Here is a 19,362-nt window from a genome sequence, read left to right as displayed (position 1 = left end):
GCTCGATCCCATGTCCCTGGGACCATGACTTGAGCTGAAATCAAGTTGGACACTCAAATGACTGAGCCATCCAGGTGCCCCATGGTGCCACTCTTTTTTATGGCTGAATTACACACACACACACACACACACACACACACACACACACACACACACATTACATCTTCATCCATTAATCTTCCATATCTTGGCTATTGTAAATAATGCTGCCATGAATACAAGGGTGCATATATCTCTTTGAATTGCTATTTTCATTTTCTTTGGATAAATGTCCAGAAGTAGAATTGCTGGATCATTTAATAGTTCTGTTTTTATTTTTTGAGAACCTTTCATACTGTATTCCATGGTGGCTATACTAACTTACATTCTCACCAAGAGCATACAAAGATTCCCTTTACTCTGCATCCTTGCCAACACTTATTTTTTGTCTTTTTGATAATTCCCAATCTGGCAGGTGTCAGGTATCTCATGACGGTTTTATATTTCTCTGATGAATAGTGATGTTGAATATCTTTTCATGTGCCTATTGGCCATCTGTTTGCCTTCTTACGGAAAAATGTCTGTTCAAGCCCTTCCCTTTTTTTAAAATCATGTGTGTGTGTGTGTGTGTGTGTGTGTGTGTGTGTGTATACACATATTAAGTTGTGTAAGTTCTTTATATATTTTGGACATTAGCCCTATATTGGATGTATGATTTGCAAATATCTTCTCCCAGTTAGTAACTTGCCCTTTTTATTGATGATTTCTCTGTGCAAAATCTTTTATTTACTTTAGCTTTTGTTTATTTGTTTCAGTTTTTGTTACCCTCACCTGAGGAGTCTGGTCCGAACAAATATTGCCGATAAGCCAAAGAGCTTACCACCTATCTTTTATTCTAGGAGTTTTATGGTTTCTGGTCTTATATTCAAGTCTTTAATCCATTCCAAACTTATTTTTGTGTATTGTGTTTATATGGTTTCCTTTAAATATTAATTGAATATTTTCTTAATGCCAAAAATAATTCAGTCATTGCCTGAATTTTCCATATGAATAGAAAATCAGACATCATACTGACAACTGTTTCAGAATATTCACTAATTAAGTGAAATAGGAAAATAATTTCCAAAGGAGGAGTAGAAAGAATATGAGATATAAAAACCCATGAACAGGGGTGCCTGGCTGGCTCAGTCAGAAGAGCAAGCAACTCTTGATCTCAGGGTTGTGAAATTGAGCCCCACAATGGGATGTAGAGATTGCTTAAATAAATTTTTAAAAACTTAAAAAAAATTTTTTAAACAAACCTATGAACAAGTGTTCAGAGAGCATTTTAGCAAATGAGAAACTGGAGCATTATAGGAAATGAGAGAATTGAGGAAGACAAAAGGGATATATCTGAGCAAATGTAATTTATCCCCAAAGTACCTGATTGGTTGTAACATTCATAAATCATTCAATATAAATCACCTTACCACTTTCATAAAATAAAGAAGGAGAGACAAATGATCGTTCAACCTTCCAAAATTCTGATCTCTGTTTTCTTAGTGAGGCTACCGTTTTCCTCTTGGGATCCCCCTTCCTGTGCTTCAGTTGGAATATATCTGGAGACACAAAGCCAGGACTGTTCTAATGCTTACCTCATTGGGTCTCATTTTCTCAGGGATCAAGTTTCTGTGCTTCTTGTCTTTGTCTCATATATTTTGTCCAGTTTTCTAGCTGTTTATGTTTAAGTCTAATCCAAGATACTCTCTCATAACCAAATAATTTATATTTTAAAAATATCACTCTACCTGCCACGGAGAATAGATTGGGGGAAAGTATGAGTTACAGGCAGGGAAATCAATGGTGAAGCTAGTGTAGCAAGCTGGTGGCTTGGATTTGGAATGTAGTAGTGGAAATGGAAAGAAGTAGATCGTGTTTTCCAAATGGAGTTATAGCATCAGGGATGGTAAGGGCGCAGGGATGGGGAGGAAAGACAAATCAGGGATGATATCTAGGCAGATGTTGGCACCTTAATGTAACACAGAAGATTTCAGGATTAATAGTTTGGGATGGTTTGGGAGGATAGACTACTAACTCTTTCCCCTGCTGTGGCCTCTCTAGTCTTTCACTGCTCATTCTCCAGTTCTGCCTCACAGAGTGCAACAAATTATTTGGCAGGAACAGATTTTTGGGCTAGTATGAGGGCATGGAGAATGAGAAAGGAAGAGATTATGGTATCTTTTTATTTAACCCATGCACATAGTATTAAAGACAGAATTGATTTTATACAAGAAAGGAGTGCATAAGGACCTTGCATATGTCAAAAGTGATATCATTTTGGATTATATCTTCAAAGCCATGAATCAATGAAGGAAAAGATACAAGTTGGTACAGAATATAAAACACAAGGATCCCAGGTAGAGACAATAACAACAAAGATCAAGGTGAATTTTCATAAGAAAGAAGTCATTCGTATTCGGTTTCTTGCTAAATAATTACTTCCTCTATCACCTCTTAAAATTAGTTTTTATCCCCTCAGTAAAAACATACTAAGGTCCATTTCAAGCTGACAATGATTCTACTACCCTGGAGAAAACAGCCCCCAGTCCCAAACCCCAGAAGGTCTACAGAGGTTGATCAGGTCAATGTCCTGTCTGAGTTCAGAGTCCCACTCTACTGGCTTTGGGGGTCCACATGGAGCCAATGAAATTCCTGGGAGAGCTAGAATTTAGAAGTGGGATATGGAGATGATAAGTTAGTCTACATGAAGAAACTACAACACAACTGTAACATGTAAGCTCAGGAACTGGGGTGCAAGAGTAGGGCTTTTTCCATGTAGACTAGAGAAGCATGTGGGCAGACATGCAGAGAAAAAGAGAATGAAGCAGATACTAAGAGAGAAGCAGAGATGAAAAGATTAAAAAACAGAGATAATGAAAGTCCTAACCTATCCAATTCTTGCTGATTTCACTCTTTCTGAGTCTTTGAGTTGTAGGATACATCCCAGTATCTTTCTCATTTTTGCTGAAACTAACTGAACAGGGGGTCTGTTACTTGAAAGCTGAGACTCTTGTTTAAAAACTCTGGTGTTGTTTTATAAATGTATACCGCTCTACTATTCTCTGCAATTCAATCACTACATACATGCATTTCTCCTAGTATATTTAATTTGAGTTAAATATACTAAGAATTTGTTAATTTGATTGGTAAACTGATCAGTTTGGGAGTAAGATTTGCATTATATAAACCTTTATTGGTTTGTGTAAGGGGAAAAACTATCACCCTAGCAAGAATGTAACCGGTATGTGTCAAGGCAGAAGGTAGCATGGTATTATGGGGAAAGGGAAAGGTCTGGGGAATCAGGAATCCTTAGACAGTAATGTCTTCTGGTTCCTCTGGCTTCCTGAGCCATGAACTTTGCTTGTTCTATTCATACCTGCCTTGCTAGCATTCAGCTAAAAATCTGCAGCTGATGAACGCATAATCTGGTCTTTCTTACTTGGTTAGAGCCCTGCGGCTTTTCTGGCTGACTCAGGCTAACCCCAACTCTCATTAGGTTCACTGAAACTAAGATGGTGTTTCCATCAATGTCTCCTGTGTCCTGTCTAAGTCAAATAGAACCTGAGGGAAGCTCAGCAAAGCTGAAACTCTGAGCTTGTCCCACAGCACACTGCCCCACCAATTTTTCTCTGATGTTTTTGTACCATTCCTGGACACCTGTGGTTGGAGGCAGATTGCCCATTAATGGGATGGGCAGTGAGGGGGTTACCTAGGAACCCACACAGTAAACAGGGGTGAGACCTCACTTATCTAATACAGAGGGTATGTACTTCTGCTTCCTCTTGCTCTTTGCCGTCTTAAAATTTCTTATGGCTACATCTGACATGAGATATGACTGTATCTTATCTTTAATCTTCCAGAGTACACCAACCAAAGTTCACTATCCTAAGTGGAAGGAGTTGTAGCATATAAATGGTCAACGCTTGGACTTGGAATCAGCCTTTCTGAATTTTAATCTGGCTACTCCCTTCTCGGATCTATAGCATTAGGTAGGTTCCTGTAACCTGTCTTTGCCTCAGTTTTCCCATGTGTCAAAATACAGGTTGCTAACTATCTTCCTCATACACTGTTATTAACGAGAGCTCCTTACAACAGTGATTGATATATATTAAGTGCTCAGTAAATGTAAGCTGTTATTACTACTCCATTACCTTAGCCCTCTGGCCTCAGCCTTCAATAATTTAAATGAAACTGCTTAAATTTCCCATAACAGTATAAAATCAGATATCCTACTGAAACTGTTTCAGATTATTTACTAGGTAAAAATCTTCCTACAAGACTGTCGTAGCTATATTCTGCTTTCCATTAAGGTTCAACAACAGGATAACAAAAGCCCTAACAGCAGTAGCACTTAACATTTATTGACCATTTATTTACTATGTGTGTGGCTCTAAGCTAAGCATTTTGCATGCATTGTTTTATTCATTTTCCCAACCACCTTTTTAGGTAGGTACTATTATTATCCTCATAGTAGATTTCTGCCAACATTTAGGCTAAAAAGAAAACAGATTTAAAACATGTTTGCTTGTTTTTTAACTATGTCGAAGCTTTTTTTTTTAATTTGCCAAAATAGTGGAATTTTCTCATTTGATACATGTTAGATTTTTTAAAAGAGCTGTAAACAAAGCTAAGTAAATAAATAATAGGTGTTTCAAATGAAGCTTAATTTATGTATGTGCTAAAACATTACTAAGAATTTTTCATGATTTTCCAAATACTTACAAGTTGGATCTTACAATTCAAGCTTTCCAAAACAACTTGATTTTAAACAGAATATTTAACCTGTTCAAGGCTGTTTGTACAGGAACTCAAGAAACATGAGCTTTTATATATTTTCTCCATAAATTTTTGACACTTATCTACACATTCTGCTGTATACAATTTTACCAATGAAAATACTAATAATGATTTCATATAAAACATCCTTTGCACTTCTATAATTACCTGTTAAGAAGGTTCTCTACTTCTTGAACTTCTGCTATGGGCTCTTCATTATCAGAAAGGAAACGAGCTTGAAATTTTCTATCTTGGAAATCGTACAGCATCACAATAATAAGACTGCTCAAATGATCTGGCTACCGGGGGAAACACATAAAGAAAAGTATACAAGCAATATCTAATAGTGATATTTTGTATTCCACTATGTTTTCAAAAGAGAACAGAAATATGACTAGTTTTACATAGCCTGGTTGCATTGGGAGATAGAGAAGAACTTCCAAATAGAAAAAAAATCCAATAAAAAAACAAACCATTTTAAAGAGACAGTATTTGGTATGTTCGGTATGTTCATCATAATGAAAGGACTAGGATCAGTATTAGAAGTAGGAGAGAGCTCAGGATGCATTTTGAAGAGGTCTCAGCATTAAGCAAACTAGTCGTATTTAAATCTAAAGGCTTTTTAGCACTTTCTAAATAACAATCATGAGACAGCTAATTATATAAAAGTTGTCTACTTACTATTGTGGCACTTGGGAAGATATAGCTGTCTATTAATATAGTTTCCAAAATATCTTGATCTGCAAGACAAGGAAAATGTCTGTTACTGAAAATACCAAAACTGAAAATGAAAAGTTTGGAATCAAAATACAGTTAAGGGGCACCTGGGTAGCTCAGCAGGTTAAGCATCCAACTCTTAACTTCAATTCAGGAAATAAAATCAAGCCCCATGTTTGACAGCACAGCCTGCTTGGGATTTTCTCTCCTCCTCTCTCTCTGCTCCTCTCTCATTCACAAGCAGATGCACACATGCTCCCTCTCTCTCTCTCTCAAAATAAACATTAAAAAAATACACTTTATGCAATGCCACCAAATACCTTTACTTTCATAATTAAAATATACCTCAATTCTTGACAAAGACTCAGATTATAATGACATGATGAATGTTTTTCATATTTATGAATCCTAGACCCTTACGAGCCAAGCTTCACATGAAATCCTAGTCAAAGGAGCACTATCTGAATACCTAAAGTAGTAATAAAGAAGTTCCAGCCTTTAATTTATGTCTTTTGAAAAACACTTAAGAGGATCTAATTTAAATGCCGTATCCTTTTTATATGTTGCTGGATCCAATTTGCTAATATTTTATTTAGTTTTATTCTATGTTTATGTTCACTAGGGATATTGGTCTATCATTCCTTTTCTTATAATATCCTTGTCAATGTGGGTATAAAGGTTACACTGGCCTTGTAAACCAGGTGGGAAGTGTTTCCTCTTCCTTTATTCTTTCAAAGAGTTTGTGTTAGATTGGTCTTATCTCTTACTGAAATATTTGGTAAGACTCATAGTGAAGACACTGATGACATTTAATCTAAGACCCAAATGACAAGGAGTTAGCCATAGAAAGATCTGGGAGGAGAGACATTCCAGGCAGAGAGATAATTGCAAAGGTACTAAAGGGAAACCAGTAGACATATTGAAAAGCCTCCCTAGTGTGCAGGAGTGTTCCTTTTGTTACAACTACTTAAAACTATATATACGTCATGAAGCAAATGTTTTAATCAGCTGAGCAGAAAGAGAGGCTAGCAAGCTTCAATTCATTCACTATATGTGGAAAACCTACTATATGCACACTACACTATTGAATTTCAGTTTTTATTTGTAGGATAGGGAAACTAAAAGGAAGTGACTAATGGCAGCATAGACTACAATTTTTATAGGAAATCCTTTGGGAGTCCTAATCCATATTTGAGCCACCAATTATGGCTATATTAACAAGACAATATCCCCATTTCACTTATAAGGAAAATAGATTTAGTTTTGCACCCTAAGTACTAGCAAACCAATTCCTAACCACTTCAAAGATTCTCAGCACGGGTCCCAATATTTATCACAGAAAATCTGGTCATCATAAGAATAAAGGGCTTCTAAGGCAACAGACCTGAACAGGCTATAGAAATCTGAGCAATGGAGATGCTTAGCTCCTAAGAAATAGGAGAGGCAGAATGTAAAAAATAATGATGATTTTGCCAACGTTGCATTTATCCTCTGGGGGGGTCTTGTCAAAAATGATAACATCTTTGGCCCGCCTTTGATACTCTGCAGAATGCATTACTTTTGTGTATCTACAATTTACATAGCATTCTCATATAGCAATATCAACATTAGTGGTAACTGTATATTTTAGATAGTGCTTTCTATGTGCTACACCTTGCTCTAAGTGCTTTCCATTTAGTATTCAATTAACTCTCATAACAATCCTATGAATTAGGTATCATCATTATCCCTGTTTTATAGATTAGGAAATGAGGCAAATAACGGGTAAATAAGATGTTCACAGTCACACAGCAAGTGGCAAATCAAGGATTCAAACCCAGACAGTCTGGCGCCAAAGTGCATGCTCATTACCAAAACATTACACTGCCTGTCTTCATCTTCCTCTTATAACAAACCAGAATGGCTATATAAAACACATTGTTAATGACTAATATGAGTTACCAGGATTTACTTCAAGATTATAAACCTTGCCTATCCTACTTAGTTCAGCACAATAACTTGAACTATTCCCTGTCCCCCACTAATTAGAGCCTTTTCTCTTTAGTCTGTTGAAGAGAACTCTTAACCTCCATTCTTCAGGTTTTCAATACAGAGGGGCCTTCCCCAGAGAAAGATTTTCTGCCAGCGTGTCTGCAGAAGTGCAATAGAGAGGTCTACACTTTTTCAGCTGTGTCATGGATTAGATGAGAAATCTCTAATTCAGTAGTAAAGGACTGGCAAGCCACTTGGCTGGAGATCTAAAACCATGTCCCCAAACACCTATATTTTTTCCTCTCTCAGTGGGTCCAAATTCAAGTGTCAAGGAGGAGTGCTATTTACTAGACCCCTAAAATTCACATAGCCCATCTTGTCATTCCTCCCATTCTGGAAGAAAGGTGGAAGATCTTCCTTCTTTTGACTCTTCTCTAGGTTCTCCTTCTCTATTTTTAATATGTTTTCACAGAGTTTCCTTCATGTGACAGTAGTCATTAATAACAGTATGGTACTGGCACAAAAACAGATATAAAGACCAGTGGAACTGAATAGAAAACCCAGAAATGGACTCACAACCAAATGGTCAACTGATCTTTGACAAAGCAGGAAAGAATATTCAATGGAAAAAAGTCTCTTCGATAAATGGTGTTGGGAAAATTGGACAGCAACATGCAAAAGAAACGAGGCCACTTTCTTACACCGTACACAAAAATAAATTCAAAATGCATGAAAGACCTAGAAGTGAGCCAGGAAACCATCAAAATCCTAGAGGTGAATACAGGCAGTCACCTCATTGACCTCAGTCTTAGTTACTTCTTAGTAGACACATCGCTGGAAGCAAGGGAAACAAAAGCAATGATAAACTATTGGTACTTCATCAAGATAAAAAAGCTTCTGCACAGCAAAGGAAATGATCAACAAAACTAAAAGGTAGCATAGAGAATGGGAGAAGATATTTACAAATGACATATCTGATAAAGGGTTAGTATCCAAAATCTATAAAGAATTTATCAAACCTAACAGCTCAAAAACAAATATTCCAGTCAAGAAATGAGCAGAAGACATGAATAGACATTTTTCCAAAGAAGACATCCAGATGGCTAACAGAAACATGAAAAGATGCTCAACATCACTCAACATCAGGGAATTACAAGTCAAAACCATGATGAAATACCACCTCACACTTCTCAGAATGGCTAAAATTAACAACACAGGAAACAGATGTTGGCAAGGATGTGGAGAAAGGGGAAACTTTCTGCGCTGTTGGTGCGAATACAAACTGGTGAAGCCACTCTGGAGAACAGTATGGAGGTTCCTCAAAAAGTTTAAAATAGAACTACCCTAGAATCCAGCAATTGTACTACTGGGTATTTACTCAAAGAATACAAAAATATAGATTCAAAGGGGCACATGCACCCTGATGTTTATACTGCATTCTCAAAATAGCCAAACTATGGAAAGACCCAAAATGTCCATAGACTGATGAATGGATAAAGAAGTGATAACATTCCCTTGCATACACATATATATGTATGTGCACATACATGCATATATGCATATACATGTATGTATATACATATGTATATGCAATGAAATATTATTTAGTCAAAAAAAGAATTAAGTCTTACATTTGCAATGACATGAATGGAACTAGAAGGTATTATGCTAAGCAAAATAAGTTAGTCAGAGAAAGACAAATACCTTGTGCTTTCACTCAAATGTGGAATTTAAGAAATAAAACAGATGAACATAGACAACCAAAAAAAAAAAAAAAAAAGAGAGAAAAGCAAACCATAAAACAGACTCTTAACTACAGAGAACAAACTGAGGGTTGCTGGAGGGAAGGTGGGCAAGGGGATGGGCTAAATGGGTGATGGGTATTAAGGAGGTCACTTGTGATATATGTAAGTGTTGAATGTAAGTGATGAATCACTAAATTCTACACCTGAAACCAATTTTACCATATATGTTAACTAATTAGAATTTTTTTTTTTTAATTTATTTCTAGAGAGAGAGAGAGACACAGTGTGAGGAGGGGAGGGTCAGAGAGAGAGGGAGTCACAGACTGAAACAGGCTCCAGGCTCTGAGCTGGAAGTCAGCACAGAGCCCGACGCGGGGCTCGAACCCATGAACCGCGAGATCATGACCTAAGCGAAAGTCGGACGCTCAACCGACTAAGCCACCCAGGCGCCCCTAACTAATTAGAATTTAAATAAAAATTGAAAAGAAAAAAAACAACATGGAACCATAAAAAAAACTAGGCTTAGGGATGGGGTTGCTTATTCTACCACCCTTTCCTATCAAATGAAATACTTCCTCTTTTTAATCTTCTTCCTGCTTGGCTCCTTAGGTATATCATTTAATCTCTTCTTGATTTTCCCTCAATTTTTTTTTTCATTTGCAAAACGAGAACCTTGAGTCTCAAAGAACTGGTGTATCCAATGATATTTTGTTTTGTGAATTACGAAAAGGATGCAAATATAAGGTACCATTATTGTCATTCAAGAAAATTGGATTAACCTCTTACAAGACAAGGAGAGTGGTTATTGATCTAGATTATTTTTCTAATGAATCACTATACAGTCAAGAATTAATTCAGCAAGGGGCACCTGGGTGGCTCAGTTGGTTAAGCTCGATTTTGGCTTGGGTCATGATCTCGTAAGATCTAGCCCGGCATCAGGCTCTGAGCTGTCAGCACGGAGCCTGCTTGGAATTCACTCTCCCTCTCTGCCCCTCCCTCAGTCATCCTCATTCTCTCTCCTTCCCTCCCTCCCTCTCTCTCTCTCTGTCTCTCTCATAATAAATAAATAAACTTTAAAAATATTAACTCAGCAGGCCTGGATGGCCAAACTCTGAACACTCCAAAGAAAGGTTTGGCACTCTGCGGAGATAACTTCTATAAGCCTTTGGAATATCTTGCCTGATGAAAGTGTCTTTGTTTACATGGGGTGTTTGTAAGCAACATGGTGTCAGCTTGACCTCTGGAAGAGCTAGAGACTGAGATAGGTCAACCACAGGGTCACTCTTTGTCTACGTGACTGACAGCAATAAAAACCTTGGACAGCAAGGCTTGGGTGAGCTTCCCTACACTTCAGTACTACATTCACATACTACAATGCTTCATTCCCGTTGTCCTATCATTGCTAAGAGAATTAAGCATTGTCCATAGACTCCACTGGGAAAGGATGATAGGAAACTTGCACCAGGTCTCTCCTGGACTCCGTCCGATGCACATTCTTCTGGTATTGATTTTAAATAACCTTCCACTGTAATAAACTATAACCATGTCATAATAGCTTTCATAAGTTCAGTAAGTCCTTCCAGAGAATCACTGACCCTAAAGGTACCCAAAGTAGGTACGTTTACCTTAGTAGTTACCCAAGACTCCACCTACAATTACTAATTACCAAAGCCATAAAAGAACCATACATTAAGCATTTACTAGGTTTTTCACTGACAGGTTAGAAGATTCTGAAATGGCCAGGTTAATGCCACAGCCAGTTCCTGAGACTGAAAGTTCACCAACTACTATATGTACTTGGAGAGGATGGAGAAAGAATTAAGCCAAGAATAATATCAACAGTTTCATGGACATCTTTTTCTTCAAGTTTTCTGTTTTCTTTACTTGTGGTTCATTAGTTTATTTCTTAAGAAATCATTTTCTAGGGTTTCTTCTTTTTTAATAGTTAGAATTCTTGAAATAGCCAGAGATTCTTTGAAAAAACAAATTAGCTGCTAGTACTCTATTTCTTTGACAGAAGTAAAACTTAAAAGAAATAGGTGACTCTTCATTACCTTCTTTAGCAGAAAACTGACTTTGGAGCTATTTAGTAAAGCAGGAATAGTGGTTGTCTTCATCTCAAAAAGACATACTGAGCCCTTTATTTAACCTTTAAAAGGTTAATCAGATAAATACTCTCTCTCCTTTGAAAGAGCTTATACACAAAGGACATCCACAAAAGAGTAAACAATAAAACTGAAATATTTAAAACACAACCAAAGGAATATACTTAACATTTATATAATGAAGGAATTTTCTGTCATTTTTTCCTTCTCCTTGTACTTCCATACACACACACACACAACAACCTATTCACAACTTCACCAACAAAAGGGATCATTACCCAAGCCCTCTTTAGTTTATACATTAACATTTTTAGCTTTACGACTCCTATAAAACTGTAGGAAAGAAATCCTGAGTTTTCTTTTCTGAACTGTGATTCCCTGAACCTATAATGTACAAGCCAAATGTGAGTTTATAAAATATCATGTGAAACTATTGGTAGAACTCTGATAATACAGAAGCTAAAAGCGAAATGCAGAGCCTCCAAGACCTTAAAGCCAAACTATCAGGCTCTTAATTATCTTGGAAATCTAATACATTTAGAAATTCTGGCTTTATTAAAAAAAAAAAAAAAGGAATTCTGGCTTTATTTCATTTGAACATTTAGAGATTATTCAGATAATAATTCAAGCAATATATTATTATTTTAAGAAGAAAATAATATTTGTGCCAAGTAAACAACCAAAGCCATTCTACTTTAGAATTTGAACTTATTTTAGAATTAGAATTTTAGGGGTGCCTGGGTGGCTCAGTTGGTTAAGCATCCGACTTTGCAGGTCATGATCTCATGGTTCGTAGGTTCAAGCCCTGCGTCAGGCTCTGTGCTGACAGCTAGCTCTGAGCCTGTAGCCTGCTTCGGATTCTTTGTCTCCCTCTCTCTCTGACCCTCCCCTGCTCGCATTGCCTCTGTCTCTCTCTCAGAAATAAATAAAACATTAAAAAAAATGTTTAAATGAATTAGGATTCTAAAACTGAACATTTCAAGCAAAAGCAGATTTGTAAAGGTCTATGACATTACCTTATCTTAATGGGATTTTTGGGGTCATTGAAAAAATATAAAATAGTCCCAAGACCCTTTCATAAAATAGAAATAAAGACTGAGAGAAAGAAAAAGATAATCTAGTGTGCACATATCACCATTTAGTCAATGCATTGATCACATATAAAATGACTTCAGGCTTTTAGTATTGATTTCTAAATGTAAAACTCAATATTCCATTAGGAAAACAAATTGTCTATAATAGAATTTTGGCATTAACATTAAATACCAACTAATTAACACAGATGCCCAGTCTGCCTTTCACTGTCACAAGGAGAAAAATGTAAAAATGTTCATTTGGCTCATCATCTAAAGTACAACACTTTGGTCTCTAAAACTACATTTTTTAAAAGCAGGTATAAGGAATGGATGAAATAATGTGAAAGATTATGCTGCAAAAGAAAAAAATGGCTAAGACAGATTTAAAAAGGAAAAAAAAAAATCCACCAGCAGGAACAAACAAAGAAATGGAAATTAAAGAGAAATTGCCTCCTGACATTAAATTTTTCTCTATGTTGACAAATTTCTGGCTTCAGAGTTGAGCTGCAGCATGTCTGTAAACTACCAAAAATATATATTCACATCTAAATAATTAACAGGACATTTTAGTTCAACTAACCACTTGGTAAGTGCCTATGTGCAAGGATGGAGAAGGCCCAGTACGGACTAATACTAAGGAAATACATGCAAATTAGTGTTGCCCTTTCAAGGTGTCGCTTTAGGATACCACATGCTCATCATTTCAGGCACGCTGCTAAACTCCAAATATTTCTGGAGCTTCTTTTTGGAACTGCATTCACTCACTTCAGTATAAACATTACAGTTTAAAGGGGACAGGGGAGCAACGGATAATGGCGTGTCTGAATCAGAAGATTCTAAACTTGTATTAAAGCTTATAGCTAGTACAAAAACAAACCTTTCCAGACCCTGTCACTGGCTGCTGTCACAGTAACAATATCTGGTTCTGTCCCAGAGTCAACTCCACACACGGGAGCTGATAGTTAACCACCATTGAACAAATGTGAAACACTGCATCTCAAACCCTGGACGCAAATTAGAACGGAATTCTACAGAAGTTTGAATAACTTTACAAGCTCCCAAAATTTAGGCTATTGGCTATGAACAGGATCATCTTAATTGGGGTTGATTTCATTTTTGATACTCATTTTTAATATATTGTACCTTTTCTTCTTATTCCATCTCTGGTCCTCTCCTACTGCTTTTTGTATTTGTGAAAGTTCATACACTAATATACAAGGGGTAAACACAGAAACTGGTTAAGACGTAACCCAAGCGATGTGGGGGGAACCGTACTTGGATCCTTCAGTGGGCTCTTGTTAATGGAATTGTTTCCCTCTTCAATTTAATGTCTGTGCATTACATCTATCTAAGGACAGGCAAGGTCCTAGACACTGGGAACCTGAACAGTTCCGGCATGAAAGAGATTGTTCTACTGGAAGTCTCCTAACTCCTTGACAAGCATCTGACCAAAGATATGCAAATATGTAAAAACAAAACCCGAGGTGCACCAGAGGCCAGGAGTGGGACTGAACTCCACAAATCTCATTATTTTCTTTTACTGCGTATCTTTAACCCTGGTACTACTCACACTTCAGAGCACTGAAAGCCAGCTCATAGGAAGAACGCTGAAAGGATTCATCCTCAGACTCGGTCAAGGACGGCAGGGGTTCATTCCCATACTTAATTAAGACTTTCTCTGGTGACTTTTCGAATCGAATACCCTGAAAAATGTTTGCTGCCGTAACGTAAACGGAGTCCCGGTAGCCAGTTTTTTCGGGTAAACCAGCGGAGGTTTTTTCGCTGGTTGCTGTGTCATCTGACAGTGCCAGGGAAGCGAGCTGGGAGATCTCCTCCGTACTGTTTTCGTTCGAAAACTCCAGTTCACTCGTGGCATGAAGCATTGTTTGCCCCTTGACTGTCGGTAACTCAAGACTGAATTACAACTCAGGTGTTCCAGGAAACGGTTTTCCCTGTACCTTAAGCATCGTCTCTGTGAACAAAGAAAAGGTTATCTGGGTAAATCACTATTTCTGCGGGACCCACTTGGTGGCCCATTCCGTTGCGGCCTGAAAGACTGCGGTGGCATCTACTCGCGGATCCGGGCGTCCCACACTTGGGGCCGCACAAGACCTTACCAAACGTCCCCACGCCCAGAGCCGGGAATCTTCTCCCTAGGGACTTTGCCCTACGCTCCTTTGGGGGTAGCGCTCCCCACGCACCGCGTCTGCGGCCCCACGGGCGCCCCCTACCCCAGAGGGCGGATATTTCCCGGGGCTTCGGGGACGGACACGCGGCAGCCGTTGCACTTGGGGCACCGGACGCCGGTGTCTGAACTGTGCCCTCGGAAGCCCAGGACGGCGGGGCGGCGGCGGCGGCCCACGAAGGCAGCTCGGTTCAAATGCAGCCTCTCTCACCAACCGGGTTCGGAGTGGGGCGGGGAGTCCCGACCTCCGGCTCTCGCGTCTCTCCAGTTCCCGAAAGCAGGGCGCGCCTTCCGGCCTCCCCAGGTCACGCTCAGTGGCCCTTCGCGGACGCGGCGGCGGAGCCTGCTGGAGCGCGGCGCCCGTGGCCCCGCGGCTCAGGCCCGGCAAGGCTGGGCGTCTCCAGCCTCTTGCTGTCGGCCGGCCGGCCGCGACCGGGTCTCCATGGCAACCGGGAGCGTGGCCTGACGCCGCGGGAGGGCCGTTCCCGCGGGATTTGACCAGGCCTCCTCTCATCCAGCTGGTAGCTCCTCCCCCAGAGCTCTGCGACGCCAGCTCCAGACCGCTTGGAGCGGTTGGATCGCTCCGTCCCGAGGGTCCTCGACTTCCTCAGAACCGCAAGGGACCCCCCTCTTTCCCGACACGTCCAGGGCGGTCTCCTCGAAAGCAAGAATTTTGTGTCTCTGACATCACCCGCCTTGGCGCGTCGGGCAGGGGCGCCAGAAATGTTAAAGTGGAGGAGGATAGCTACTGGAGAAAAAGGGGAAAAAAGACGAGCCTACTTGATTTTCCTACTTTTTAGAACAATGGATATCACATAAGACAGACTCTTCCAGGGCAAGTTGGGTAAAGGCCTTCGCCAGCTTAAAACCGCATCCCTCTTTTCCAGGAGCTGCTTGCAAAGAAAGACTTTGCTGAAAGTGGACTTAAAAACGATCAAATTTATGCCACCCTCCAAATTATAGCATGGTACTTGGAACAAATATAAACCTCCCCAAAGGGTTTAAATATGGCTACTTTAATTTTTGAGTCTACCTGGTGGGTGAACTCCTACTCAATCTTTGAAACTCAGTGCAAGCACTGCCTCTATAAATTCTTCCTGATTGTATTAGGATATGAATTTAGCCACTGTGATAGAGACTCAAACTAACCATTGGCCTCAACCCGTTTACTTCTCACATAAAGTCCTGTTGGCACAGCAGCTTTCCTCCACAAAGTTGTCGGGGCCCACATTCTATTTTAGGCTGCATGTAAGGGCTTTGCCCTTCTCAACTTAGTCCAGGGTGGCTTACCACCCAGGCATCCCATAGCAGTGATTGGGAGAACTAAGAGGAAAGGGAGGGCAGGCCCGTTCCTTTCAAGGACATAACCTGAAAAACACATCACTTTTCCTCACATTCCATTGGCCAGAACTTAGTCACATGGTATACCTAGCTGCAAAGAGAGTTTTGGCATATGTGTCCAACTAGAAATCAAGGGAACCTTTGCTACGAAGAATAATGGATATTCTTCCATTAGCAGAACAATTAGCAGTCTCTGCTGCCAGCCTCTATCTCTGACCCCTTCCCCCACTAGTCTACTCATTTCCATTATTCCCAGAATGTCAAATAAGGAATATATATTAAGTTTTTACCATGTATCTGGCATCATGTTTGGCTCTGGAAATAAAAATGAATGTGTGGAAATGATCAGGGACCTCACTCTCAAGAAATTAATGAATAGATGTACTTGAGCATCCTTCAATTTTTATTATAAGTATTTGTGAACATACTGTACTCCCCCTCCTTCTGCCGTCTCGCTGTCACATAGCCCATAAAACTCAAACTCTTAAATAGTGTTATTATCTCTTTTTATTTTTATTATAAGTAATATTTTATTCCCAGATACTAGCAAAATATCACTGTCTTTCACATAGATGCACAGAAGATTACAAATATGAAGATGCCTTGGGGTCACGATACGTTTTATTATACATCACGCAGTACACAGTACAATCTGCTGAAAATGTGAGACGATAGCTAGCTATAAACTTTGAAATACTATTGTCTTTTAAAATATCATTTCAGGAGCTTCTTATTTTTCCATGATAGGTCAATGTGAGTGACAATTCACTGTACTGAAAACAAGATTTAATGAGAGTCACTATCCCCAAAGTAAAGCTTAAGCAAACAGTTGTGGGTGAGTGAATTCATGGTTACTATTTACTTTAATCATGTGAATAATCCTCCTTACCTCTCACTTCTGGTTAATGGTCTCATTGTGGACTTAAATCGCAGGGAGGACAGGACAGAAGTCACCATGGAGATAGGTGTGTGGGTTCAACTGTTGTGAACACAAGGCAGTAAAAAAAATGTGATCTTTGTTTAAGTTGCTCTGTAATATGATCAGAACATTAAATCAGGGATGGTTTGGAAAATTAAAAGTTAGTTGCCTGGAGCTTTCTACCAAAAGAACTTAAAGGACTGATTTTCTTTCCCCAGGGGGTAGAGTATTTGAAATATTTGTAAATTAACATTCCTTGCTAGCAGCTAGTAGCTAGCAGCTAGTGTGTATTAGCCAAGTAGGTATTCATAATACATTTTCTCACTTGCTTCAAGTTAATATGGGCATATAAACTGTGCTCAGTTCCACTGAAGCTCATTACAGAAATGAAATTGTGTTTTGAAACATCAGAACTCAATTTATAATTATTGCCATTTAGAAATAATCGTTGATTTTTCTTTTTTTTTTTGCAACAATTCTTTTCCTTATTCTTTTATAAAGTTACCTAGTGTTCCATTGTGGACCTAAGCTATATCCAACTAGGAACTTTGGGGTATTAGGGCAGGCATCAGGAGTCCTATTTGTCTGAGGATCCTCAAGTCCCCTTGAGTAGGCTGCATCTGGAGACTGATGGTCAGGTACTGAAATATGCCATCCCAGAGAAGAAGACAACGGTAGATGCCAAGAAGGCAGGAAACTCACTCTGCAGTGGGTGAACATCATCCTCTGATGCTGGGTGAGAGTTGGCATGAAGGAATGCTTTGCATATCATAGAAGGTAGCATCACTCAAGTGTCTTCTTGCCCACTCCTCGTGGAAACTTGTCCCAAACAACTTGAAAAGGAAATGGTAAGATGATCATGTAAAGATGCCTTTGGAAAAACCAAAATACGATTGCACAAGCCCATCAAAGACTAACCAAAAGAGCTATAACCACTTGCAGAAGAGGAAAAAAAATCTCTCTTCATCTGGAAGCTGCAGACAACTGGGATGGAGCAGAGTCCTGAAGGGTGGGGCAAGTGGAGAGGAACGAAAGTCCAGACACTAGCAGTTCAGAGACAGAACCATCAGAAACAACATTCTGAAATTTAGAAGCCAAATATGACAACAGCAACTAAGGAAAAGTTTGAGTTCCCTGGGGTGCAATGGGGAATGGAGGTTCAGGAGGCTTATCATCCAGCCCTTGACTGTCTTTTGTGGCCCAGGGGAAAGAAGGGTTTATAGTAGACAACCATTATAATAGATTGCACCAACACTATTTTCCCAGAGCTGGTCATTCAAGCACCAACTTCATGGATTATTTTTCCATATCCATATCCTACCATTTATACTATTTACTCAATATTTTCATTATTATTATTATTATTATTATTATTTAGAGAGAGAGAGAACGCATAAGAAGGGGAGAGGAGCAGAGGGAAAGAGAGAAAATCTTAAGCAGGCTCTATGCTCAGTGCGGAGCCTGATGCAGAGCTCAATCCCATGACTCTGGGATCATGACCTGAGCCAAAACCAAGAGTTAGACACTCAACCAACTGAGCCACTCAGGTGCCCCATCTTCCATACTTTGATGGTGCTGGCTCTGCACTTGGGAAACACTGTGTTAAGAGATTTGAATTCAAGAGTTAGATAGTTGGGAATGCAAACTGGTGCAGTCATTCTGGAAAACAGTATGGAGTTCCTCAAAAAATTAAAAATAGAACTACCCTATGACCCAGCAATTGCACTACTAGGTATTTATTCAAGAGACACAGGTGTGCTATTTCAAAGGGGTGCATGCACCCCAATGTTTATAGCAGCACTGTCAATAAGAGCAAAAGTATGGAAAGAACCCAAATGTCCATCGATAAGTGAATGGATAAAGATGTGGTATATAGACAATAGAGTATTACTTGGCAATCAAAAAGAATGAAATATTGCCATTTGCATGTGGATGGAACTAGAGGGTATGGTAACTGAAATCAGTCAGTCAAAGAAAGACAAGTATTATATGACTTCACTCATATGAAGACTTTAAGATACAAAACAGATGAACACAAGGGAAGAGAAGCAAAAATAATATAAAAACAAGGAGGGGGACAAAACATAAAAGACTGTTGGGGCACCTGGGTGGCTTAGTCGGTTAAGCGTCCAACTTTCGCTTAGGTCATGATCTCGCGGTTCGTGGGTTCGAGCCCCGCGTCGGTCTCTGTGCTGACTGCCAGCTCAGAGCCTGGAGCCTATTTCAGAGTCTGTGATTCCCTCTCTCTCTGACCCTCCCCTGCTCACGTTATCTCCCTCTCTCTCCTAGAAATAAATAAAAAAATATTTTAAAAAAACATAAAAGACTGTTAAATATGGAGAACAAGCAAAGGATTGCTGGAGGGGCTGTAGGAGGGGGGATGAGATAAATGGGTAAGGGGCATTAAGGAATCTACTCCTGAAATCATTATTGCACTATATGCTGACTAACTTGGATGTAAATTTAAAAATGAATAAATTATTTAAAAAATAAATAAATAAACATTTTA

The 19,362-nt window shown here is 39.2% G+C and overlaps 1 protein-coding gene across 1 annotated transcript in view; it reads right to left on the bottom strand.

The window, feature by feature from the left end:
* NSUN7 (NOP2/Sun RNA methyltransferase family member 7) overlaps nt 1-14,893 on the bottom strand; it is a 59,844-nt gene extending 44,951 nt beyond the window's left edge. Inside the window, exons 1-4 of the mRNA XM_039227014.1 lie at nt 14,839-14,893; nt 13,979-14,380; nt 5,476-5,534; nt 4,963-5,093 (exon numbers count right to left, since the gene is read on the bottom strand). Coding sequence (XP_039082945.1) covers nt 4,963-5,093; nt 5,476-5,534; nt 13,979-14,291 — 503 coding nt within the window. The 5' untranslated portion in view covers nt 14,292-14,380; nt 14,839-14,893. The remainder of the gene's footprint in view (nt 1-4,962; nt 5,094-5,475; nt 5,535-13,978; nt 14,381-14,838) is intronic.
* Between the last annotated feature and the right edge of the window lie 4,469 nt (nt 14,894-19,362).

This window comes from Hyaena hyaena, unplaced genomic scaffold, assembly GCF_003009895.1.
Source record: "Hyaena hyaena isolate Hyena2069 unplaced genomic scaffold, ASM300989v1 scaffold_24, whole genome shotgun sequence".
NCBI lineage: Eukaryota > Metazoa > Chordata > Mammalia > Carnivora > Hyaenidae > Hyaena > Hyaena hyaena.
The sequence above is the reverse complement of the archived record's forward strand: the minus strand, read 5'-3'. Positions and strand labels throughout refer to the sequence as shown.